This window comes from Rhinolophus sinicus, chromosome 18 (assembly GCF_057876585.1).
Source record: "Rhinolophus sinicus isolate RSI-liver-muscle chromosome 18, RSI-T2T, whole genome shotgun sequence".
In the NCBI taxonomy this organism is placed as follows: Eukaryota; Metazoa; Chordata; class Mammalia; order Chiroptera; family Rhinolophidae; genus Rhinolophus; species Rhinolophus sinicus.
In genome coordinates this window covers 77,330,105-77,357,195 of record NC_142518.1, presented here as the reverse complement: position 1 = coordinate 77,357,195, position 27,091 = coordinate 77,330,105, and the positions used below count along the sequence as shown (strand labels likewise).

At 42.3% G+C, this 27,091-nt stretch overlaps 1 protein-coding gene across 2 annotated transcripts in view; it reads left to right on the top strand.

The window, feature by feature from the left end:
- TRPC5 (transient receptor potential cation channel subfamily C member 5) overlaps positions 1-27,091 on the top strand; it is a 330,530-nt gene that overhangs the window by 259,484 nt on the left and 43,955 nt on the right. For both annotated transcript variants that reach the window (XM_074323867.2, XM_074323866.2), the window contains 4 exons: positions 2,076-2,412; positions 3,737-3,876; positions 8,885-9,207; positions 22,863-23,058. In XM_074323867.2, coding sequence (XP_074179968.1) covers positions 2,076-2,412; positions 3,737-3,876; positions 8,885-9,207; positions 22,863-23,058 — 996 coding nt within the window. The remainder of the gene's footprint in view (positions 1-2,075; positions 2,413-3,736; positions 3,877-8,884; positions 9,208-22,862; positions 23,059-27,091) is intronic.

Sequence of the window (27,091 nt, the reverse complement as noted above, 5' to 3'; positions counted from 1 at the left end):
TTGCCTATGCTGGCAAGGTTGGTTGGCAGAGAAGCGGACGGTGGATTTTACGGATTGTGTGGATCCTGCTTCTTGTAACTCCAACCCAGCCACCAGTGAGAATATAGTGGTGTGAACCCCCTATCCATGGCTCCATTGGTGTTCCTTTTTGGCCTCACCATATTTTGTGTCCACCCGCTGAGAGCGGGACCACAGGCCCTGCATTACAGGGTCTCTTGGCTCTTTTCTCCCTTTCTTTCTCCTCCCCTATACCTAACTAACTTCTATATACCTTTAATGGTCCACTCAGATATTGCCTCTTCCAAAAAGCCTTTGCTGAGCAGTACAGATTTGTCACTCCTTTGTGCCCTATTATGCTTTGTTCATATCCATTTTAGTGCACTTACTGGACTGTTTTATAACTGTCTTTTTATACATCTGTCTCCCTCAGTAAGCTGTGTGCTCCCAGCGCTTTTCCATACTGCACCCAAATATCTTGCTTTACCCTTTTACTTCTGTGTATGTTTTTCTAGAACTTTTGCATTCCAGCCTTTGGCATATGCTATAATGTCAAGAAGAACAGAAAGGGACTATAAGATTTTGTCTCTTTGTGTGTGACTGTGTGAAAAGGAGATATGAGGACATACTGGGGATCATGAACATCTTTGAAGAAATTGAGATCACATCGCAAAAAGATTTCAGAGCTTAGTTTTGATAGTTTGGTAAGAGTACACTTCTTTAGGGTAGGCTAGACCTCTAAATATATAATGGCTCAAATACAGTCATGTAACATTCCAAGACAGGTATTCATGGTGAGCAGGATAGTTCTCCTCCACATGGTCAGTGAGAGACACAGGCTGACAGAAGTCCCTAAGTCATCCTGGGTTACCACATCCCAGTCAGCCAGAAGAAGAGAAGAACGTGGATGAGCACACATGGGAGACCTCTATAGGCCAAGCCTGGAAGTACCACTCATCATTTCTCTGAACATTCCATTATGAAGAATTTAGTCGTGGCCAAACCCCACTACAAGGGAGACTGGGAGATGGAGTCCAGTCGTGGGCTCAAGGAAGAAAAGAATGGTGTTGGTGGGGAAGCTAGTGACCTTCCTAGATATATTAACAGTAAATTTGGGCTAGTAAGATATATGATACATATCTGTTTAACCTTTTCCATGGGAATCTAGAGTAGTCAAATATAGGCAGTATTTAAAACCATGGCTGACAGCTGAGCTCCCTATTGAGTTGCTTACCAGGAAAGAGTAGCTGGAGGATGACTTGCAATGCTGATGATTCCTTAACCATTAATCACTGACACTTTGTAGTTTGCTTTTAGTAAAATCCCAGCTAAGTTAGTATACAATTTTATAATATTGGCCCCCAAATAAACTTTTCCTCCTTTGTATGTCTTGACTACAAATGGTGTTAAATGGATGGCAAAATAGCAACCTGATTCATTGCTAGCCAACCAAGAGGTGATTAGAAACAAAGGGGGAAAAAGACAAAATCAAAAAGGAACTCATTTCCATTCCAAACCATAGCCATAGGCATGAGATAATACCCTGCCAGTTTGTGTTTGCCCAAAGTGCACATTTGTTGATGATTTCATGTAGGCCAGAAGAATGAGTAAATGTGAATCAATTTGAAATGAAATATCCCCACAATTCTCTGCTAAGAGGTGTGTAAATTCCCAGGATAATTTTGTAAAACAGCTACCCAGGCTCTACCCCCAAGAGAGGCTCATTTAGTCAGCCTGTGTTGCCACCTGGGAATATGGATATTTTAAATGTCCCCTGGATAATTCTGATGCAGTGCCCAGTTTTGGAAACCATTTCTCTAACATGATGGGAAGGGAATAGGGAAGCATGCCAAAGCACAAACCAGAATGATTTTGTTTAATATACGAAATAAATAAGCCTAAGCAAGATCTAGTCTCATAGCTTGACATGTAGAGCTGTCTCTGGGGTTAGACCCATTCATGGGAACCCAGAAATCAGGCCTCTTTTGGGGTCTGGCCATGCAGCTAGGAAAGGTATTATGAATGTAGACTTCCTCCTGGTCATCTCAGATGCCTAACTTGTTCTCTTCTTTTCCCAGTTTGTTGCACAGCCCAATTGCCAACAGTTGCTTGCCACTCTCTGGTATGACGGCTTTCCTGGGTGGCGGCGGAAACACTGGGTAGTCAAGCTTCTGACCTGCATGACCATTGGATTCCTGTTTCCCATGCTGTCTATAGCTTATCTGATCTCACCCAGGAGCAACCTTGGTCTGTTCATCAAGAAACCCTTTATCAAGTTTATCTGCCATACAGCATCATATCTGACCTTTCTCTTCATGCTTCTCCTGGCTTCTCAGCATATTGTCAGGACCGACCTCCATGTACAGGGGCCTCCCCCAACTGTTGTGGAATGGATGATATTGCCTTGGGTTCTCGGTGAGTCAAAGAGACCAGGAGATATGGCCAGACTGACTGCTGGTCCTGTCTAAAGAAACTACTGGAATAGACAGTTGTACTGGCCCTGAACTAAGGCACCTTGCTTCTGTGCAGTGGGGTAGTCCTCTGTTGGGAGTTTCAAAAATATGATTCCTTCTTCCCCAGGCCCTAGTCACTCAGTATTGCCTGGTTCACAGTGAGATTGGCAGTGCACCCAGCGTTTGTTTCTGCCAACTTAACATCATCAAGGACAAGGAAGGTGTGTCTGTCAGTTGGTTTAGAGGGAAAGCCAAGTGTCAGTCATGGTGAGCCTAGGTGAGCTAGACAGGGCAAGTGCTGGTAAGTCTATTTGATGCCCTCTTGCCCATAACTGGGGAAGGGGACACTTGGATCTACTGCTTTCTCATGGCTATTCCACACAATCCCAGTACTTATTCAGGGTAGACATCCTATTTGGATACAGATTTCACAATCAGGAGGGGAACCTGGGAAATACACACAATTCATGGTAAAAGCAGCCTTATCAGCAGTGTCCAGGCATAATTAGATTGCACTGGAACCTCCAATGCATTGCCATCCTCCAAGTCCTTGTTACTCAAACTGTGGTCCTCCATCCAGCAATGTCAGCATCATCTGGACACTTGTTAGACTTACAGAATATCAAGTCCCACCCTGGAACTATGGAATCAGAATCTGTATTTTGACATCATCCCCAGATGATTCACATGCACTTCTGCTTTCCATATTCTAAGGCTAAAGAAACATCTATGTTATTGGACACAATTGCATGAAACCTCCACACAATGAGAGGGAAAAGGGGAAAAGATGATTCTAAATTATTTTGGGCCCCACTGCCTGGCTTCAGCACCAACATCTGGTAATTTGGTCCATGGTCAGCTTCCTCACCTTAAAACTCATTGAGAAGTTTTCCCTCTAGCACATAGTGGAATCTGAAAACTATGAGATAATACTGATATCATTAATTTACTGATGAAATTATTCCTACTTTAAAATGGGAAGAGGGTAGAATCAAGAACCCAAAATTATAACAGCAGTCCAGTAATTATAGTAACAATGCTAAAAGTGAGTATTAGCCAGAAAAGTATAATATATGTGCATCTTCAGATAATACCTATCAGGTTTGGCAAGTTCCAGATGGGAAGGTGAGATAGGAAAAAGATAAGTGATTATCCCCTCTAGGGATTTCAGTCCACTGACCCCAATTAATTCATTAATTTCATCTTTCTTTACTTGGGAAATCTGACTGAATATGATGATTATTCTGACCCTGTGAAGAAATTAATCTTTTGCCTCCATTCTTCAGGTTTCATTTGGGGGGAGATTAAGGAAATGTGGGATGGTGGATTTATTGAATACATCCACGACTGGTGGAATCTGATGGATTTTGCAATGAACTCACTCTACCTGGCAACTATTTCCTTGAAGATTGTGGCCTATGTCAAGGTAATTTGGAATGTCTACCATTTTTCTTAAGCAATGATTTTGGTTACATTAAGCTTTAGCACTGGGAACCTAAAGAGTTTAGGGGGAAAGTGCTGATGACAGTCCAATCTATGCGGGGAAGTACCATATAAACAGACATTCTTTCAATGGTTTGTAAGCAGTGTCCACCCAAACAAAGAAAGTGGAGAATGGAGCATTTTGCAAATGAATCCTTAGCCTCTTAAACTCAGAGAGCAAAAGGGTCTTCAGCCACCCATCCACCCAGTCATTGTTTCAATCTTCCCTACAATATCTTTCCCAAGAAGATGGCCTACCAATGCTTGCATAGGACAGGAACAGAAAAGTCACTGAATTCACTACTCCAAAAGCCCCTCTGAACCCTTGTTACTCCACTAAAAAGTGTTAACTTTATATTTTTCTATTATTGTTCTCCTTGTGACATATTAATTAGTAATCCTTCCCTGTGGGGTCAAACAGAACAAGGCTGTTCCTTCTCCATAATAGTGCTTCCAATATGAAGTCATCTCTCCCTAACCTGCTGAGTTGTCTCTTCTCAAAGCTACATATCCATACTTCCCTCAAGTGTTCTTCATATGACAAATAGCAGAACACTAGAAATTTCACTGCAGGAGACAGAGATCTTTAATCATGTCTGCCTCCCTCACCACTTACACCACCAGGACGATCATTCAAGCTGTTAGGAATCCAGCTTTTTGAGTATCAACCAGCCCATGCCTCTCGCCTCTCTACCAACTAAGATAATGTACGTAGACACACACACACACACACACACACACACACACACACACACACTACCTTGATGTTTTGCCTGCACAATGAATTATCCTGAAAAATCATTTCATGTCCAGCCCCTCACATTGGGTAGACACAGGCTCCAAATTTAGATTTGGTGCTCATTAGATAATGGAATGGCCATCCTCCTTCCACACTGAGTTGAACTTATCCAGCATGAGGAAAAGCTGACAATTCAGTCTCCAGGATTATCTAGTCAACCATGCTTTTTGGCACTAAATTCCACATTAAAAAATTTTAAAATGAGAATATGGCTGTCCCCCAAATCTCCAACAACTTGGTGTATTTTTATATCCCGAATATGCATATTGCATAAATTTTAAGACATTAGGAGTTAGTCATACGGATCATGGATATTAAATGTGGTCATGAAACATTTTTGAAAGAAGCCTAAGAGTATGCCTTATACTTGTGGTGATCATTTAACACAAACTTACAACTTCCTTACAAGAGAAAGCTGGTGGGGAAAATGTTTGAACCTCTAGTTAATGTGCCTGGATGAAATCCATGTCATTCTGACAATCTGCTGACTAAGTAACACTGTTTGCCTAAAAATAAACATATTTCTTCCTTTAGGAGTATATTTATACACTGGAAAGACAATAAATTATCAATCTAGAAATTGGTGGGTTTTGCTTAAATAGGAAAGTTTAGAATAAGTGATCAAGAAAAAGATTAACTCTTGGGGGTGTGAAAATGTGTCTATAGATGCCCAACATTAGCTAATTACATAACCTGTGCAACTTCACTGGTAAGGCTTCCAAGAAGCTAGACGCTTCCCCACCACACACTGTAAGGATAAATCAGCTATACTGAGCTGAGTAAATGTCCTTCAACTGACAAACACTTAACTCAAAGGAGACATTTGCCAAGAAGTTGGAGTCCTTCTCAAAAAGGGAAAATTTACAAAGCAAGACATGTCACATGCAGACTTTGGACTTCCAATGAGAAATTATAAATGGACAGTCTGGTCCATTCATCCACAGAGCACACCAGCCTGAGATGAACTTCTCCAAGTAGGATGAGCCAACCTCTATGAGGTAACGCCACAAGAACTGGTCACCAAGCCTCTTGAAACATTTCAGATCACTGTTGTACTGAGAAAGTACAGAAGCACCATGGGCTGGCCTTAAAGATGATCCTTCATGAGAGCAAAAAACTAGCCATACACATAGATATAGATATAGATATAGATATAGATATAGATATAGATATGTATATCTATCTATCTATCTATCTATATCTATCTATCTATCTATCTATCTATCTATCTATCTATCTATCTATATATAGATCTATCTATCTATCTATCTATCTATCTATCTATCTATCTATCTATCTATCTGGTCTACAACAACAGAAACCAAAAGGCACACATCAAAGTAATCAAAGGGAACAAATACACGTAAAGTTGGCCCTCAGTGCCCCAGATAACTCCACAAATGGAGAATAATTTTTCTTTTGTCACCTAGGATAGAACCACCTAGATTTATCCCACCACCACCTTACTTCCTTATGTACAGACTAAATCTGAACTTTGATGCCTATTGAGTTGTAGTTCTTCAGCAAGTATTTGGCTGCAGGCAAACACACACCCACTCTTGTTATGATTGAATCCCCACATTAGGCTGTCCCTCTTCCTTACTTTTGAGTTGACAGAGTGCAATTCACACCCCTTTGAAACTCATGGAGGCCACTTTTCAAGGTGCATTCCATCTCAAAGAATATAAGAAAAATCACTTGCCTCCCAATAGCACTAACTCAAGAGTCAGGAAACCTGAGCTTAATCCCTTCTCTGATAATCACAAACTGGATTACATAGGTAATCCTTCTACCTCCCTTAGCCTTAGATTATGCCTTTGAAAATATAATTGGGCTAAATCAGTGACTTTCAACTTTTTAATTTTTTCCACGGGACAACATCTTGAAGTTAAAACTTACACAGAACTTCAATATATTAAAGAGATTAAAAGATTGAATTTGGATAAGGAATGGGTCTTCTAGGCCTCCTCTTTGGCTCCCACAGTGGCCAGCAGATGCCTCCAATGAACCCTCAGGCTTCAAGGAACAGAGTTGGAAAATCACTTGTGTTAGATCAGAGGTCAGCAAACTATGGTTTGCAGGGAAAAATTTGGCTTTCTACCACAACCATGTGTTTGCATATTGTCTATTAGTTCTATAAGAAAAGAGTTCAGTAGTGGCTATAGGGCCCATATGGCCCACAGAACCAAAAAATACATACTATTTGGCCCTTGACAGAAAATGTTTGCTGACCTCCATGCAAAATGAGCTCCAAAGTTATTCCCAACTCTCATATTCTACAATATCTTTCTGCAAAAGTATATACAAAGCATAGATTTGCAACAAGAATCATCTTTCACACTTCTGAATGTTCTGCAAATCCAGACTTATCATCCTATGGGCTGCAGAGTTCCCTGTGGTTATAGTTGTGGCTGTGGAGGGAGAAAGCCCTAAATTATGAGCTCTACATGTTCCAGTTGATAATTTCTAGTTTAAAATATAGGTCTGTTTTGTTATTAGCAAAGAGTATCCATCTTTCACATATACCTCAAAACCTTTAAAGGCCTGTTTAACATATGTGCTGTGATATCAATTATAATATAAGTAACACTTAATAGAAATAGTGCTGGACTGAGTGTTTAGAGACCTGAGTTTTAGTCCTGGTTCTGCCATCAACTTGCTGAGTGATCTTAAGCAAGTCACTCTGCCTCTCTATATTTCAGTTCTTCCACTTTCAAAACAGGCATAATAATGCCAACCCCCTCACAGCAATGCAGCAAATGTTTTCTTGGAAGGAAAAATTTAGAGATACCAGATTTGGCTAAGAATGTATAAAACTGATTGACCACATAAAGTCTATCTGAAACAGAAGCAGAAGTGTGGCAAGGATTCTCCAAACTCATCTTTGACAGTAAAGAATATTGCATACCAAAAAAAAAAAAAAAAAAGAATATTGCATACACACAAATGATTTTAATACCAGTTTCCTCAATTGTTGGAACTGATGCACGTTTTAGAAATGCTAACAATATAATTTGGCCCCCAGCACAACTTTTTTTCTCAGAAAAGTTGTTTACATTTAGTCCTGAGAAATTGTGATATTTAGGTGAGAGCTCAAGGCAAGATGCTTCAGATTGAATTCCAGGCAAAATCTACTTCCGTCTTGGGAAGGTAATAAGCAATCTCTTGTATTTCCATAACATCTCCCCTTATGGAGTAGAGAGACTTTCTCATATGGATACATAATCACAAATGTGTGTAGTGGGTAGGAGTAGATATTTTCCCCATTCTATGGTGAAGTTGAGAGATAGAGTCAGTTTCAAGTGAAAAAGTCCAATTGGACCTTAGGTCTCACAATAAAGCCATCTTTCTACATGGCGACACCCAATGTTCCAGGAGCTGGAAGTCCAGGACAGGGCTGAAAAATCCCAGAAATGCTGGCTCTTCCCCTCCCTTAATCCCCAGGTTCTTCATTTGTGCTAGACGGACATTTGAACTTTGTAGGGCTATCAAAGGAACAATAAAAAACAACCATACACCACTGTGTGGGCAATACTAAATTCACTACGTGGAAGGTTAACATGCCATTTGTAATAGTATAGAATACATTACACACTGCTAAAAATTCAGCAGGGAACTGAGCAACGACCCTCTAAGGATGTTCAATTATCCCCAAACTGTAGTCGATAAGGAAGTCAGGATGAACACTGCACACTAAGGACGCTGAACCTATTCCTTCAGTAACAACTTGTCTGTGGTGCTCAGAATAAAATGGGAGACTTAGAAGGTAAATCTGATTTGAAATCTCATTAGGAAGCAGAGCAGTTTGTCCCCACTACATTGGGCATATGAATGGCTCAGTTCCAGTGATATTCCCCAAAAGTCTGGCAAACTCACATTTAGAAAATGTCTGTGGTTAAACTGCAGGTGATAGCTGTGAAATTCATTTTTCTATGTCTGTATGCTGGTTATATATTTGGATGGGAGTGGGAAGAAGAATTATTAGCATCAGGTATTGGTTGGATGGGGAAAAAAATAGTGCCATGCATGGGGTCTATTGTACAAATGAATGCCTGATGCTTACTTTGGTGGCTTTATTTAGGTGCAGAAGAAAAGAGGGAAAGTTTAACAAATGCTCACTGTACCGCTCATCTTATACACTTGTTTCTTTCAGTATAATGGTTCTCGTCCAAGGGAAGAATGGGAAATGTGGCACCCGACTCTGATTGCAGAAGCACTCTTTGCGATATCCAACATTTTAAGTTCGTTGCGGCTCATATCCCTGTTCACAGCCAACTCCCATTTAGGGCCTCTGCAGATCTCTCTGGGGCGTATGCTGCTTGATATCCTCAAATTCCTCTTTATCTACTGCCTGGTCCTGCTGGCTTTTGCCAATGGATTGAACCAGCTTTACTTTTATTATGAGACTAGAGCAATTGATGAGCCGAACAACTGCAAGGGAATCCGATGTGAGAAACAGAACAATGCTTTCTCCACGTAAGACCCCTCCCCCCACTCTTGTGCCTTTTTTCTGCCTTCTCCTTCTTTGCCCTATTTTCGGTCCACAGCTTCATCACTGCCTATTGACAGTATCCACAAAGCTCACTCATGGAAAACACAAAAGGTCTGAGGTGGAGGAAGGTCCTTCCCACTCTACAGGGGACTAGGAGAGGAGGTGGAGTTAGGTTTGGGAGAAAAGAGACAAACACATAATTGGGTGATAGTAACTCACCCAAAGAGTTAGTTCCAAACTATTTTGGTGTCATCCCATATTTTTAAAGGCATTAAGGGAGAGGGGGTAAATAATTCCTCACTCAAAATAGCATCACTCACCAAGGAAATGAAATAGCAAAGGCTATTCCTCTGACTACCAAAGCTAACTTCATTATTCTGAATCAAGAACAAAGAAAAAGGATGCAAAAATATCTTAATGCACCATGTGATATTGTGATTTATAATAAGACATGTGTATTTGGTCTCTATCCCCCATTTCTGGCACAGGGCTCCTAAAACCCCTAGAATTTCCTAAGTGATGAGAGTGATAAATGTGTCTTTTGTTGTGTTACTGAGGTGACCTTTAGAAAGTACCCAAGGAAAGGAGCTGGTAGCCAGTGGACCCAACCAAGCGATTAGAGGGCTGGAACTTTCAGTCCCATCCTCCTGACCTCTGGGGAGGGGAGAGAGGCTAGAGATTGAGTTCAATCACCAATGGCCAATAAATTTAATATACCATGCCTATGTTATGAAGCCTCCATAAAAACCCAAAAGGATGAGTTTCTGAGAGCCTCTGGGTTGGTGGAGATTTGAGGAAAGTCTAATGTACTTAAAGGCGGCATGGAAGCCCTGAGACTTTTCTTCATACCTGGCCATCTAGCTGTTCCTAGGTTATATTCTTTCATAATAAATTGGTGGTCTAATAAGTAAAATGTTTCTCTGAGTTCTGTGAACCACTCTAGAAAATCAATCAAACCCAAGATGGGGGTCCTTGGAACCTTGCCTGTCAGTCACAACCTGGACTTGCAATTGGGATCTGAAGTCTGTTGGGGGGGGGCGGGGAAGAGGGTAATGGGGCAGTCTTGTGGAACTGAGCCCCTAACTCATGGAATCTGACACTATCACCCAGCTGTGTCAGCATTGAGTTGAACTGTAGGACACCCATCTGGTGTCGGAAAATTGGTGGTGTCCGGGGAAACCTCCCCATACCTACATGTTGGAATTGAGTTCAGTGACCCCAAGTTGGTGTCAAAGAAATGGAATTTGCCAGAATAGCTCTGGCTCACAGAAACACATAGTGGTTTGGGAAGATACAGAATAAAAAGGCAAGGGATTATGAACCTTTGATCCCTGAATAGCGACCTAGTCACCCATGGTACAAAACTGCAGTTGTGCTGTGATAAGTCATTAAAGGTAAAAGTTACCAATGGAATTTACAAATGGTAGTAAACCTGACTCTGAGTTAGTTCATTGGACTTATAAGGAAATGTAAAATAATAAGAAGCATGCTAAACATACAATCCCTTGGTTATTGTTATCTGTAATAGCTAAAATGCAACTAAAAGAAAGTGCTGGGTTGGGCCTTAATGCTAAACCAAGCTCAGATTTGGATCGGTCTGAGCTTGGGCCACCAGCTTCAAAGCTGTCCCACCAAGGGAAAAATTATGCAGTGACAATAGGAAGTACCTCTAAGACCTCTGGTCAGCAAGAAGGTTGTCAATGTAGGGGGCGGGTATCACCAAGGAACTATTGAAACCAGGGAGTATAGAGTGAAGGAGTTGTTTCATTTTGTAGTTCAATATCATCAGCTTCCTGAGGAACTTATATTGAAATGAACTACAAGAGTGACTAATTGGGGAGCTATGTCTTTGGTTTTGAATGCTGCAGAATGGAAGAGCATGATTAGGTTGATGCAGGACACATAGCTCACTATGGAACAATCATGGATTGCTCTATGTGATCCAGACACACAGGAGGTCATTCCTGAGGCAACAGCCAGCCTGGTGGACTGGATAAAAGCCACTAACATCTACTTACCCTGAGAAAGGGGACTGTCCATCTCCCCTTATGAATGCCAAGTGGAGTACCCAAGATGAAGCAGCTGGTATGCTTCATATGCAAGCCATATGGGACTGGCTTTATGATGACTGGGATATTTATTGCTGAATATGCCTATTACTCAATTCATGGTAAATGCTACAGTTAAGGGGGCCTCTTTCACCTTACTGCTGTCAAACCCAGGGGCAGTTGGGGAGGCCTAACTGAATTTTTCTGTCTCAGCTTGCACGCCTGAGACTCACACATGCTAATAAAAAAATAGGTTAATTAACAAAAGAATAAGAAGAAGCCAAAAGAGTGGAAAATGTTGAACAGTTATTAAGAAATAAGGTGAATAAAGAAAATATTGATCGGAGCAAAACAAAGAGGAAACAGAAAGGGGAGAGTCACAGGACTCATCCCAGCAGGATGGAAATCTTTAGATGGCTATTAAGAAATAAGATGAATAAAATGGGCATGGATGGGGTTAAAAGTTTTAATACAGTATGACCAAAAGTAGGGTGGGACAAAGGGACCCTGTGCTGGTCCGCCAACATTAAAGGGCCTCAAAAAAGCCCACCCTACCCCAGTTTGGAGAAATTTTGAAAGCCAGAGGACAAAAATTACAATGAGAAACATGACCAGCAATCACTTGGGGCAGTGGTTAGGCAGATTAATCAATATACATTGACAAAAGGGCCAGAGTCCCTTGGCTCCACCTCTCGCACAGGACCCAAAGCCTTTTGCACAGGGTGTCTCAAATGGTCAGGGGGTGAAAAAGAGAAATTTCCAGGACTCATTAATACAGGAGTCTCACATACTGTGGTACCAAAACCCATTGGTGAAATCCTGACTCAGGCTATAATTAGATTGAGAGAATATAAAATCATAAGGATTGATAGGATTATGAAAATTGGAGTGTTTGAGCAGTCTTTATGTAAAGAAGTTGTGTCTCCTTTGCCTGAATGTTTTATGGGAATGGATATTATGTCTGGTGGTGGAATACTTCCCCTACCCAGGATTGTAAAATCAAAACCTGTTGATGAAGTCCTAGTAGAGGCTACAGTTAGGAACATAAGACTTGATGGAATTAAGGTAAACATTTGTAGAAGAATTGGTATGTTTGGACAGGCTTTAAGTGAAGTGGTTGCATCTCTTTCAATTGATTGTATTACGGGGATGAACATTGTATCTGACTGGAGAATGTTCCCCCTACCAAGGATTGTAAAACAAAAGGCATGTAACTCCACCCTTCAAGCAATGTTAATTGGACATGCTAAATGGGAACCAGTAAGATTGCCTGAGGTAAAGATCCAAGATGGCGGAGTAGATCAATGTTGTGCTTGCCTCCTCCCATGCACACATTAAAATTACAACTAAATTATAAACAATCAACCCAGAGAACCATCTGAAGTCTAGCTGAACAGAAGTTTTATAACTAAGGATATAAAGAAGAAGCCATGTTGAGACTGGTAGGAGGGCAGAGACATGGAATGGGCTGGCCCCACAGCTGCATGTGGCAGCTGAGAATTGGGAGGGATATCTTGGCCGCGGAGGTTCCCTCAGGAGGAGTAAGGGATCCCAGCCCCACACTAGGCTCCCCAACCCAGAGTACTGGTGCTGGGAAGAGGAGGCCACACATTTAGCTATGAAAAACAGGGGGGATTCTGACCATCTGGGTGGGACGGAAGGCTACAGGAAACCCAGACATCCTCTTAAAGGGCTGCACACAGACTCGCTCACTCACAGACACTCATCCTGGGCTCCGGCAGAGGGACAGTGACTTGGAGTATGTCAGAGGCATAGTGAGGAGCAGACTGAGGTGTGTGGCTTCAGAGCGAGGACTGGAAGGATAGTCGCCATTTTCCCTGTGTGGGGTCTTGCTCCACGGCAGCTAGCGGGCGGACACCATCTTTCCTGTGTTGAGCCCTCCCTCAATGCCCATGGCCAAATCCGAATCTGAATTTGTCTGTTGAGCTCCACTGCTCTACCCTGCTGTTTCCCTGGAACCCTGCCCTACCTAACCCCCAAGCCAGAGGCACTTCCTTGGCGGGCAGCTAGCCCCACCCCCATTGCACTCTTTCTTGGAAAATTATTGGGATCCATGGGCTCCAAGCAGGCAGAAACTGGGCTCAATATGCTCTGTGACTTTTGCTGAGTAGCTCCAGGCTCAGCACTGGCACCAAACCAGAATCTACATTAACCTGGTAAAAACAACTTTTCCCACACTAGTGACTTCTTGAGACTCTGCCTCACACAACTTACGTACCACAAGAGGCTTTATCAGTGGCTTAACCTCAAGGGAGCGAGCAGGTGGAAGCAGGCCTCAGGGTATCCTGGCTTTTTGTGGAGCTACCCCAGGCCTGGTACTGGTGGCAAGCATCCTCGGTTAGGAGGTGGCCTCTCCCATGTGCCTCCAGGTTTAGCACAGGCAACGAACAACTGCGGATCACTTTATAGCTCCTGTCAGGTTATCCCTGGCCGGTTACAGGCAGTGGGCAATCTGGGCCTACACCACAGCCCCTCCCAAGAGGCCACAGAACCAATATACTTAGAGGTTAGCTTCAGACCATGCAGACTACCACCCAATTTGTTCCACAAGTGGCACACACAAAAGGTGGTCTCAACAGGCACCAGAGCCTGCTGGAGCAAATCCCACTCAGTGCAGTGAGACCCCCGCACAGCATCCCATACACTGTGTATATGGCCAAACCCCACAGTCAATCAGCCTGAAGGCCAATCCCACCCACTAACGTGGCAATAACAATCAAGTCTCAACTCTAATTGGAGGGTACACATAACACACACAAGTGACACTCCTGGAGCACCTGGTGCAGGTGGACTGTGCCACTGGGACCCACAGGGCACCTACATAAGGCCACCTGGCCAAGACTGGGAGACATAGCATATCTACCTAGTACATAGAAACAAATACAGAGAGGCAGTCAAAATTAGAAACAAGGAAATACATCCCACATAATAGAACAGAAGAGCACTCCAGAAAAAAATTGAACAAAATGGAGGCAGGCAACCTACCAGATAACAGAGTTCAAAACAATGGCTATAATGATGCTCAAGGAATACTTCAACAAAGAGATAGCAAGCATAAAAAAGGACACAGAAACCATTTAAAAAAAGTCACAAGTGAACAATACAATAACTGAAATAAAGAATGCTCTATAAAGAATCACCAGCAGACTAGATGAAACAGAGGATCGAATCAGAGTTTTGGAAAACAAAGTAGCAGAAAACACCCAATTGAAACAGCAAAAATAATTTTAAAATGAGGATAGTTGAAGAGACCTCTGGGACAACACCAGTGGTAACGACATTTGCATCACAGGGGTACCAGAAGTAGAAGAGAAAAAGCAAGGGATTGAGAACATATTTGAAGAAATAATGACCAAAAACTTTTCTAACCTAGCAAGGGAAATAGACATACAAGCTCAGGAAGCACAGAGAGTCCCAAATAAGATGAACCCAAACAGGCCCACAGCAAGACACAATATAATTAAAATAGCATAAGGTAAAGACAAAGAGAATCTAAAAGCAGCAAGAGAATGGCAACTAGTTACTTATAAGGGAGCTCCCATAAGATTGTCAGCTGATTTCTCAACAGAAACTTTGCAGGCCAGAAGGGATTGGCATGAAATATTCACAGTGATGAAAAACCAGGACCTACAACCAAGATTACTCTACCCAGCAAGGCTATTATTTAAAATCGAAGGACAGATAAGGAGTTTCTCTGACAAGAAAAAGCTAACGGAATTCCTCATCAGCAAACCAATATTACAAGGAATCTTAAAGGGACTTTTTTAAAGTGAAAAAAAAAAACACCAAAAAAAACGATTGAAAATATAAATAATGAAATGGAAATAGCTACATGTTTATCAACAATTACTTTCTTTTTTTTTTAAATGTATTGGGGTGACAATTGTTAGTAAAATTACATAGATTTCAAGTGTACAATTCTGTATTACATCATCTATAAATCCCATTGTGTGTTCACCACCCAGAGTCAGTTCTCCTTCCATCACCATATATTTGATCCCCTTTACCCTCTTCTACCACTCCCTCCCCCCTTACCCTCTGGTAACCACTAAACTGTTGTCTGTGTCTATGAGTTTTTGTTTCTCATTTGTTTGTCTTGTTCTTTTGTTGTTTTTGGTTTATATATTACATATCAGTGAAATCATATGGTTCTCTGCTTTTTCTGTCTGACTTATTTCGCTTAGCATTATAATCTCAAGATCTATCAGACAAATGCAAATAAAAATCACAATGAGATATCACCTCACCCTAGTTAGAACGGCTATCATCAACAAGACAAATAGTAACAAGGGTTGGAGAGGCTGAGGAGAAAAAGGAACCCTCATACACTGTTGGTGGGAATGCAGACTGGTGCAGCCACTATGGAAGGCAGTGTGGAGGTTCCTCAAAAAATTACAAATAGAATTACCATATGACCCAGCAATCCCTCTTCTGGGTATCTACCAAAAAAAGTCTGAAAACATTTATACATAACGGCACGTGCGCTCCAGTGTTCATGGCAGCTTTATTTACGGTGGCCAAGACATGGAAACAATCAAAATGTCCTTCGATAGACGAATGGATAAAGAAGTTGTGGTATATATATACACAATGGAATACTCTTCTGTGGTAAGAAAAGATGAAATAGGACCATTTGTGACAACATGGATGGATCTTGAGATTATAACAATTACTTTCAATGTAAATGAATTAAATGCCCCAATGAAAAGAAATAGGGTGGCTGAATGGATAAGAAAACAAAACCATTACATATGCTGTACACAAAAGACTCACATAAGATTCAAAGACACATACAGACAAAGTAAAAAGATGGAAAAAGATATTTAATGACAATGGAAACAAAAAAAAAAACAAACAAAAAAATGTGGGGTAGCAATACTTACACCAAACAAAATAAACTTTAAAACAAAGGCTATAACAAGATAAAGAAGGACCCAGTTCTGGGTATTTACCAAGGAAATACAAAATGCTACTTAGAGGGAATGTGTGCATCCATATGTTCACTGCAGCATTGTTTACAATGGCTAAGATGTGGAGGCAGCCTGGGCGTCCGTTGACAGTTGAATGGATAAAACAGAGGTGGTACATATATACAATGGAATATTGCTTGGCCATGGAAGGGAAAGGGCTATTGCCATCTGTGGTGGCATGAATGGACATAGAGGGTATTATGCTGAGTGGAATACATCAGACAGAAAACGACAGATGCAATGTGATTTTGCTCACATATGGAATCTAAAGAACAAACTAAACAATCAAACAAAATAGAAACAAACTCATAGATACAGAAAACAATTTTGATGGTTACCAGATGGGAGGGATGTTGTGGGGATAGGTGAAAAAGGGGAAGGCGTTAAGAAGTACAAATTGGTTGTTACGCAGTAGTCATAGGGATGTAGGGTACAGCATAAGGAATACAGTCAATAATATTGTAATAAGTATGTATGGTGTCAGATGGGTACTAGATTTGTTGGGGTGATAGATGGGAAGGGTTTGGGGGGCAGGGCAAAAAGGTGAAGGGTTTAAGAAGTACAAATTGGTAGTTACAAAATAGTCATGGGCATGTAAAGCATAGGGAATATAGTCAATGATATGGTAATAAATATGTATAGTGTCAGGTGGGTACTACACTAGTTATGGGGATCATTTCTTAATTACATAAATTTCTAACCACTATGCTATACACGTGATATAATAAACAGCATAGAAAATATAGTCAATAATATTGTGATAGTGTGGTATGGTGTCAGATGGCTGCTGGGTTATCATGGTGATCACTTCTTTAGGTACATAAATTTTGAATAACTATGGCATACACCTGAAACCAATATAATATTGTATGTTTGCTACATTTTTAATAACAATCTTAAAAAAGTAATAAACTAAAAAGATTTACAAAAACGATTGCCTGAGCCCACCCAGTGTGGAATATAAGCTTGGAGCGTTGATAGGGACAAATGCTCTGTGCCATAGTCCTATGTGGAGCGTAGACTGGGGTTTACGGCAAAAGCCTGTGAGCACCTCCCAGTGACAACTGCACCCCTTGCACAGGAATAAGCTAGAGAGAGGGGACAGGCTGAAGGCAAGATTAAGTCAGCTTACCATCTGGGATTAATTTAAAGTTCTCGGTGGGCCAAAGGCTACCAAGCACACTGATAGGAAATGTTTCCCATTCTGACTTGGGACATAGGAGACAGATCATAACTTTCTGTCCATGAGTCCACTGCATTCAGACACATGGAACTCCGGTGCCTTTCTTTGTAAAGTCAACATCTGCTTCTTCAGCACCTTCAAGCTTAAAGAGTGGCTTTTATTTTTGGACAAACCCTATCAGAGAAATAGGCAAGAGAAAGAAAATAAGCACACGTCAGGAAATTTGTTAGGTTCCAGGAGTGGTCCTGGGGTTGCCCTGGTCTCAGTGACCTATAGCTTGTCCATCTCCTCTCCACTTTTGGAGAGTTCCACTCACCACTGGTATCACAGCAATGACCCCAATGTTGTGAGACATTCTTAATCATTAAACTAAAGTACATTTTCTCCCTTTTACTCTATAAACTAAGGCACTTAGATATTGGTGGACTCAGACATTTTAGAAATACGTTCATTAACAAAGGCCAGGGGGGAAAAAAATGCAACACAACAACAGCAGTGTTTCTGCTTGGCCCCAAGTTGTACAAATAGAGAGGGGGGAAAAACAATGCTACCTAACTTACACCTATTATTTGCCTCTAGCAGCATTTCCAAAAATGAGTTTCAAATAACCACAGTTCAGGGAAATGATAACAGACATGAAAATGGGATCTATGATTGAATGAGTTTTGAAAATACTAGGACAAATTTAAAAAGCTTCTTCACTGGACGACTTCTCAGAGACTTTCCATTGTGAATGTACGATGTAGGGAGAGGTTTTCTCAAATGTACTGGCCAGGTTGAGGTTACTGTGAACAGAGTTTGGAAAATGTTGGCTTACTCCTTTGCCAATTTTGCAGCACCCACCTCCCTCCACCAGGCCACACCCCTGCCTCTCTTTCCAGAACTCAGGGCAAAATTTTGGATGGGGCAACCAGACTCATGTGAAAGGAAAAAGAGGACAAAATGGGTTGACAAAGAAATAGTGCTCTTTCGGTTAAGGCAACCCTGAGTGTGTAATGACAACTGGTCACCTTGCTAGTGCCTCTAGACTAGGAACTGCTTCCCTTTCTGCACAACTCTAGAGACAGAATTCACATCAACCGGTTTTCAATATAAAGAACAATTTTGTAGTGGCTTAAGCACCAGGAGGCTGCATTTGTTCCCATCAAAGTCTTCAACAGAATTGAACACGTGAATGCTAGGTGCCTTTCAGGAGGTCAGGTCCCTGCCAATTACCCTTTCATGTGAACTGATGAAGTTTATGAAATGCATCCTTGCAAGTCTGTAATGACTATTAACATCCCTGTTGCCAACTGACATTTTGCTCCCATCACTTGCCCAGCAGGGACAATTGACAGAATGGGTACCTGTCACACATGAAATTATATCGTGGGGCATCATGTATGAAGAAGCATCATCGTGCTGGGGCCAAATCAGCAGTAATGTTAGCTCAGCTTTCCTCTAGGTGCTGATTTTTTTTTCCCTCCATAGAGGTCTGACTCTGATTTATGTTTTCTTTTACTCAACTCAGGCATTTATGAAACATATTGAAACACACAGTACTCAGAGCATCAGAAAGACTCAGCTTTTAGAGAAGAAGGAAGTGAGCTTGTTTGTATACCTGGCACAAAGTATAGCATCTCTTTATTGTCATCTTTTTCCTTCTAATTCTCCAGAGATGCCATTGCTATTCTTCAGCTTAAAAGACGAAAAATATTTTTTTCCTGGGCACACAATTCAAGCAAATTTCATTGTCCTTGCTGACAGTCACATGACACTACCTACTATTGATGGTTCAGTGTTCCATACTGGGAGTACCTGGAGAGAAGCAACTGGGAGGTTATCACCATTCTGAAGGCACAGGATTTGTGAGAGAAAATTGGTGGAAGTTGCAAGAAGCTAACTCGCCAGTCCTGCATCTCTTTCTGAGGTCTTGGCTCTAGTCTACAAATGCCTCCTGAATATACCTGGCTGTGCCACAGGCCTCTCAAGCAAAAAATGTGCACAGCGAAATTCCTCATCTCCATGTCCCCACCCCAAACCTATTTCCCTTTAATTCCTTATCTTATTAAGTCACACCAGCCAGAATCCTAGAAGTCATCTGGGACTTTCATGCAACAGTCTCAGCACATCCAGTCTCTCACACAGCCTTTCAGCCCTGTCCGTTCTACTTCCTAAATATCTCTTGAATCCACCCTTTGCACACACACACACACACACACACACACACACACACACACACACACACACACACCAGTCTTGGTGTCTTGGTTCAGGCGTAAATCATCTCCCCTAAGACCTTCTGCACGCTTAACTGGTCTCCGAGCCTTCAGTCTTATCTACCCTCCAAACAATTATCCACCTGCCATGCGGAAGTTTCATTCTAAATACCATTGTTATCCTGTCACTTGCCTGGCTCCATGCTCACCAAGTATCTGAATCTTCTCCAGTATAAAATCCACCTCTTTACTATAGCACATAGGGTTTGGTTTTCTGGACCCTACCTCTCCAGACTCTCACTCCTCTCCTCCATAGTCAGTATCTTGCTCATCCCCAACTACAGGAAAGCATCTCAGCCCTACAGACCTTTGCACATCATATGCCAATCCCTCTGCCTGAAATGCCAATCTGCATCTGGCCAGTCAGGATAACTGTTCCCATCCTTTAAGCCTCTGCCAAAGTATTACCTGCTCTTTTAAGCCTTTTCTTACTTACTCTGACTCTGCTCTCAGTAACAGGCTCTTTTTGTGGTTCCCATGGCATTCTAAGCACATATACAGTATAATAGATAACCTGTTGTATTTTAGTCATTTGTCTCTCTCACCCACCAGACTGGGACCCCCGCCTTAGTAAGACTTGTACCTATCATAGAGGAGACTGAGACATAAAGGTGTTCAACATGCCAACTGAACCATTAAGTGAGTAAAAATGGATGAAGTCCAGTAGCAATCCTAACTTTAATTCCAGAAGACCTACTTCTGCTTCTGCCCCCCAGGCCCATATGTCTGAAGTATCTGGCCAGCTCTGTCACTCCGCTGATCCACTTTGAACTTGCTGTCAGTGAAAACTCTTAGCCTTTCTCCTGCTTCCCTCATCCTGTACTTGGGCACTTGGCCTGAGAGCAAAGCTCTATATTGACCCCTATTAAACTTCACCTTGTTAATTCTAGCACATTGCTCCAGGCTGTTATAATCTTTCTGAAACTTGTCCTGTCACCTAATCTATTAGCTAACCCTCCCAGTCTTGTGCCATCTGAAAAACTAAGAAGCTTACCATCTATTCTCATCAAAAGCATTGATAAAACTGTCAGACAGGCTTGATATTCACTGGGTGGAATATTGGGCAGCTACCTAGTAAAATGATACCTATGAAAACTGTATACATGCAAAATGTGTAAGTTTTAAAAGCACAAAAATTGTATATACTATAATTGTTAATATGTACAATTAGATAGGCAAATGGAGGACAATCTATAAAGATAATAAAGAAAGGTAAAACAAGTTGTATTTAGGTGGAAGGTTAATAATACTCATAAAAACAACTAATATTTACTGAGTGCTACAACTAATATTTAATGAGTGCTAGGCCCAGGCACTATCACAAAATGAGCTTTCCATGAATAAACTCATTTAATCCTCACAACCATGACATCAGGTAGGCACTATTAATATTACACATTTTACAAATGGATAAATTAGGGTACAAAGCAGTTAAGCAGGCTGCTCCCAGTCACATAAATGATTAGTGGCAGAGTCAGGATTTCAATCCAGGTATACAAGCTCCAGTTTGAGCTTTTATCCAGAGATGCAGGTATAAGACCGGTTTAGTAGTCTTGTAAAATTTTTTGTGTAAAGTTGCAATAATCACAAATATATGTAAAGCTAAATAGCACAGAGCCATGACCTAGCATGTCACTTGGGACCTTCTTATAGACTATCACCATTCATTTCAGGCTATTCTTGCTTAATCAGTGGTGACTTCTCTACCTAACATTCAGTCCATATTTTCCCATCTTATTTACATGCATACAAACTCAGTCCTCATCAAAGGCTCGTCTTTTTGTTTTTCTGACAAGATATTAAACATCGTTATTGATTGTCTCCAGCTTTTCCCACTGATTTTGGTTCATAGCCTTCTTGCTACTGTCATCACAGGGTGGTGCCATTCATTTATACTTTCCTAAGTTATTTGCTTCTCCTGTCATCTTTATTATAGATTTGTTCAACAAACATTTATTCAGCAACTGCTATGTGCAGCAATGAAGATATTGAGTAAGATGGCATCCTTATCTTCAAGAAGTTCGTAGCTTAATGGAGAATACAAGTAAACAATTAGAATAGCTGCCATTTTAATGCTCACCATATGCCAAGCACTGTGCTGAGTGCATTACATACAATATCTTATGTAATAGAGTAAGGTGGTTAAGTGTGTGGGCTCTAGAGTCAGAACAGCTGGGTGCAAATCCTACTTCTGCCACTTCTGCCTGTGTGACCACTCTGTACCTCAGATTTTCATCTGAAAACAGAAGAAAAATAGTAGCTACTTCATAAGGTTATTCTGAGAATCAAATATTATAATACATGCAAAAGAGCACAGTGCCTGGCACACAATAAGAGAACAATAAATATTAACAATTAGTAGTTATCCTATCAATAACCATTTTAGAGATCAGGAAACTTGAAGTTTAAACAGGCTATGTAACTTTCCCAAAGTCAAGTAGTTAATAAGCACTTACAGCTGGGTGATCATGGGCAAGTCTCTCAATCTCTGAACCACTGTTTCCTCAGCAGCAACAAAGTTTTTATAAAGATCATAATAATAATGCATGTAAAAGTTTCTAGTGTGCTTTTATAGTGCTCAGTAATTATTAGTTAATATAACATTAAAATAATCCACATAAAGGGTTAATTCAAGAATTCTTAAGCCCCTCCACTGAGCTGAGCACCATTCTAGACCCTGTGGCAACCACAAAAGAAGTATCAGAAATAGTAAGTTGCTCATGTTCACTCCGCTAGCAAGTGTGAGAGCTGACATTTTAACTCAGAGCAATCTAACCCAAGCACCATATTCTGAATGCAAGCACCACTGCATTCTGTATTATTAGACAGGTGGCAGGTAAATTACATGGTCTGAAGATGAAAGAGAAAGTTTGGTGGAGGAAATAGCCCTTAAAATAAGTCTTAGAATATTACAGGCTCTGTTAGACTGAGAAGAGGAAGATGGTATTACAGGTTGAAAGGCAAAGCATAAGAAATAGAAGTGGGAACCAACAAATAAAGTGACGTGGCTTGTTTGGGTTGGGGGAGAGACCAAAATACATGATATTGGTCTACCTGTTTGGATGCAATTATGGCAACCCCCCATTAAGCAGATCACCTAACATTTTTCTCTCCTTGCTCTTCCTAGACAATTAACTAACCTGCTCTTTATCTCTTTAGGCTATTTGAAACCCTTCAGTCACTCTTCTGGTCTGTATTTGGCCTTTTAAATCTCTATGTCACCAATGTGAAAGCCAGACACGAGTTCACAGAGTTTGTGGGAGCTACCATGTTTGGGACGTACAATGTCATCTCCCTGGTAGTGCTGCTGAACATGCTGATTGCCATGATGAACAACTCCTACCAGCTTATTGCCGTGAGTAGCTTTGCTTTACCAGGGTGGTTACCTTTACAAGGGTGGCTTCAGGAGGAGTCATTGTTGGCATGGAGCCCATCGAAAACTCAATGAAGCAGTCTGACTCAATTATTTTGCATTAACTTTATCAGTAGTTAGATTGAATTATTTCTTTCCAAGGCAACTCAGTTTGGACTCTTACTCCATTGAATCTTAGTAATCTAGAGAAAGATATTCTACTTAATAAAATTTTCCAGTTTCTTGTTAAAAATATTTTTAAATCTCTGAAACCATTTTCTTGACTTAGTAAGAAAAGCTCAGGAGGTATGAGCACAGTTTGGCTACATGTCACCCCACTAATCTCCAGGAGAGATTGAGCTGATCTAGGCAGGAGAGCCATATCTCCCTCTTCGCAGAAATTATCTCCTTCCCCAAAATGAGCACTCCATTGACAAGGACAACCTTTTCAGACAGAGTGACTATGTTTTTATCAAGGATATATGAGTAACTGTACTTCACTATGAGACAATCTGAAGTAGAGTCCATTGCTGAATATCTTTTGACCATCACATTACCTTTTGGATCAGCGATATTTATTACTCTAAAGTGGAAATGGCAAAGGTATAGGATATGGGATCAGTCCGGACCCTGCCTTTTTTTTTTTTTTTTTTTTGATGCTGGAGTAAATATCTAACCTTAGCTTATTTTCTTATGATCTGCCTGTCATTCCTACAAGTAGAGTATTAACAAAGGTAGGTGTTCTGGCTATCTGAGGTTCTATTTAGTTAGGTATCAGTGAATTTGGATGTTAGATCACCCCCATGGGTCTGTCTGTTGCTCAAAGTGTTGCTGTAGCATAGAAGGCACAGAATGAAAAGACCTGAGTCTTATCTTCCTTCATAGGTGCTGTGGGGGCAGAGCCCCAGAAAGTAGTTTCCAGGCTCTCGGCCTCACATAGACAGGTGCTGGCTCAGGTAGTAAATGGCCAACTGTGATTGCATGGCCATCAGCTGTGGCTAGTTGGCCGTCAGCTGTAACCAGTGAGCCATTGGCCACTAATATAACTGCTGTGGCTATGCTAGCAGAGAGAGGGAGAGAGAAGAGAGAAAGAATGGGGGCTAGCAAGAAGATGGCGGCTGGGCTGGCAAGCGTGGATGGCGGTTTGCAGACAGTGTGGATCCAGCCTCCAGTGAGAGTATAGTGCCGCCAGAGAGAATATAGTGGTATGACTCCCCTACCTATGGCTCCGTGGGTGTTCCTTTTTGGCCTCACCATATCCTGTGTTCTTATATGGGGAGCGGGAGCAGAGACCGAGCAGGGTCTCCCGCACGACAAATGGCGCAGCGAGCAGGGTATGGTGCCGGCCAAAGCTCTCCAAAGGACGGTGGAGCAGTTTGTGTGTATGAATACTCAGTCTGTGGAAGACCAGGAGCAGCTGCCGGAGAGTTGGACCCCCATGGAGGGGTGGGAAGACATGGATGGTTCTCCCACCAGCACAGGAAAAGCCATGAAGCTGCTGCAGAGATGGAGCCCCGTGGAGAGGTGGAAAGATGTGGACGGTTCCCCAACCAGCACAGGCCGGAGACAGCAAAGGACGTTGCAGCCCTGTGGGCCGGGGAAGTTCCTGCTCAGGCAGCTCGGATGCAGGACTTATAGTCCCAGGAGGTAACGCTTGCTGAGTCCTCCATGGGAGATGAGGGTGAGGTCACGGTCGTCCCTCACTCCCAGGACAGCCCTGGCGAATGACTATGGACTATGGGGAATTGCCTTCCATCCCTAATTTAATGGACAGCTTGATTGTTTGTTTGGGAACACACCACCATGTAGTGGAACTGGGGGATATTTGCTTTTGTGTCTTGACTGGCCGCCATTGAGAATATGTAAGCACCTTGACTGTGAGTCGCTGTTGTTCCAGCAGGGTACCCTGAGAGGCACAGAGAGAGTGGCAGTGCCCTGAGAGCCCTGGCTGAGTCCAGGAAGTCTGGCTGTGCCCTGAAGATGCCCTGGCTGTGCCCAGGAAGTCGGGCTGTATCCCAGAGAGAGTGGCAGTGCCCTGAGAGCCCTGGCCGAGCCCAGGAAGTGTGGCTGTATCCCAGAGAGAGTGGCAGTGCCCTGAGAGCCCTGGCTGAGTCCAGGAAGTCTGGCTGAGCCCTGAAGATACCCTGGCTGTGCTCAGGAAGTCGGGCTGTTTCCAGAGAGAGTGGCAGTGCCCTGAGAGCCCTGGCTGAGTCCAGGAAGTCTGGCTGAGCCCTGAAGATACCCTGGCTGTGCTCAGGAAGTCGGGCTGTTCCCAGAGAGAGTGGCAGTGCCCTGAGAAATCCTAGCTGTGCCCGGGGAGACTGGTGGTACCCTAAGAAGTCCAGGAAGTCTGGCCGTGCCCAGAAGTACTGGTGGTGCCCTGAGAAACACTGGCTGTGTCCGGGAAGACAGGTGGTACCCTAAGAAGTCCAGGAAGTCTGGCCGTGCCCAGAAGTACTGGTGGTGCCCTGAGAAACCCTGGCTGTGTCCGGGAAGACAGGTGGTACCCTAAGAAGTCCAGGAAGTCTGGCCGTGCCCAGAAGCACTGGTGGTGCCCTGAGAAACCCTGGCTGTGCCCAGAGAGGCTGGCTGTGTCCAGGATATTGCATTCACCCCCAGGCTCCTCGCACAGGTCCCCTCGCGGAAGACGCTTGTCGCGTAGATTGTGAGGCGAGAGCCTGTAGGGGTGGAATGTGGGGGCAGAGCCCCAGAAAGTAGTTTCCAGGCTCTCGGCCTCACATAGACAGGTGCTGGCTCAGGTAGTAAATGGCCAACTGTGATTGCATGGCCATCAGCTGTGGCTAGTTGGCCATCAGTTGTAACCAGTGAGCCATTGGCCACTAATATAACTGCTGTGGCTACGCCAGCAGGGAGGGAGAGAGGAGAATGGGGGCTAGCAAGAAGATGGCGGCTGGGCTGGCAAGCGTGGATGACGGTTTGCGGACAGTGTGGATCCAGCCTCCAGTGAGAGTATAGGGCCGCCAGAGAGAATATAGTGGTATGACTCCCCTACCTATGGCTCCGTGGGTGTTCCTTTTTGGCCTCACCATATCCTGTGTTCTTGTATGGGGAGCGGGAGCAGAGACCCTGCAGGCCTCCCTGCACGACAGGTGCTATTTCTCAGATTTGGTTTGCTACTAAAGAGTCCTTTAGCCTCTAGAAAAGAAGCTTAATTACCGGTTACGCACGCGTGCGCATGTGTGTGTAGGCATATCTTGTTTTATTGTGCTTCACTTTGTTGCGCTTCACAGATGTTGCTATTTTTCCAAATTGGAGGCAGGATCCTCCACCAGCAAAAAGATTACAACTCCCTTTATGGAAACACCCACTTTATTGTGGTGGTCTGGAACCAAACCCACAATATCTGAGGTATACCTGTACACACACACATATGTATACATATGGCCCATACTTCATAAATATTATTGGTGATAGTGAACATCTGTGATCCGTTTCAACTTAAGAATATATCAAAGAGGAATGATTTTATGTTGCAGCAGGAGACTTTTCAGATATATATGGAAGAATTTCCTAACTATAAATACCAAAAAAATATATTCTCCTAAGTAGATTTGTAGAATTTCTTTCATTGGAGAGTTTAAAAAACCAGGATATAAAATTAACTACTATGATGCTTAAGATATCAAGTGCTTAGGTGGGGGAGAAGGGAAGGAAGTACAGTGAAAAAATATATTAGGAGTTAAAAGACCAGGGACTCTAGCCTGGTTCTGTTGTTTATAACTGCATGACCTTGAGTAACTTTCCCTTTGGGGCCTCAGTTTCTTCATCCAAAAATTGAAAGGGCTGGGATGGATGGTCTTTTTTCCCCAGCTGTACTGAGATATATTTGACATACAGTCATGAGCCACATAATAACAACACAATGGTCAGCAATGTGCCACAATGGTGGTCCCACCGGATTATAATGGAACTGAATTTCCTGCAAGAAATAGAAGGATATGTGGTTCGGGAGGAATTTTTTTTTTCTCTGATGGGAGCAGTATCTGTGGGATTTGGCAGTAGATTCCCCCTCACT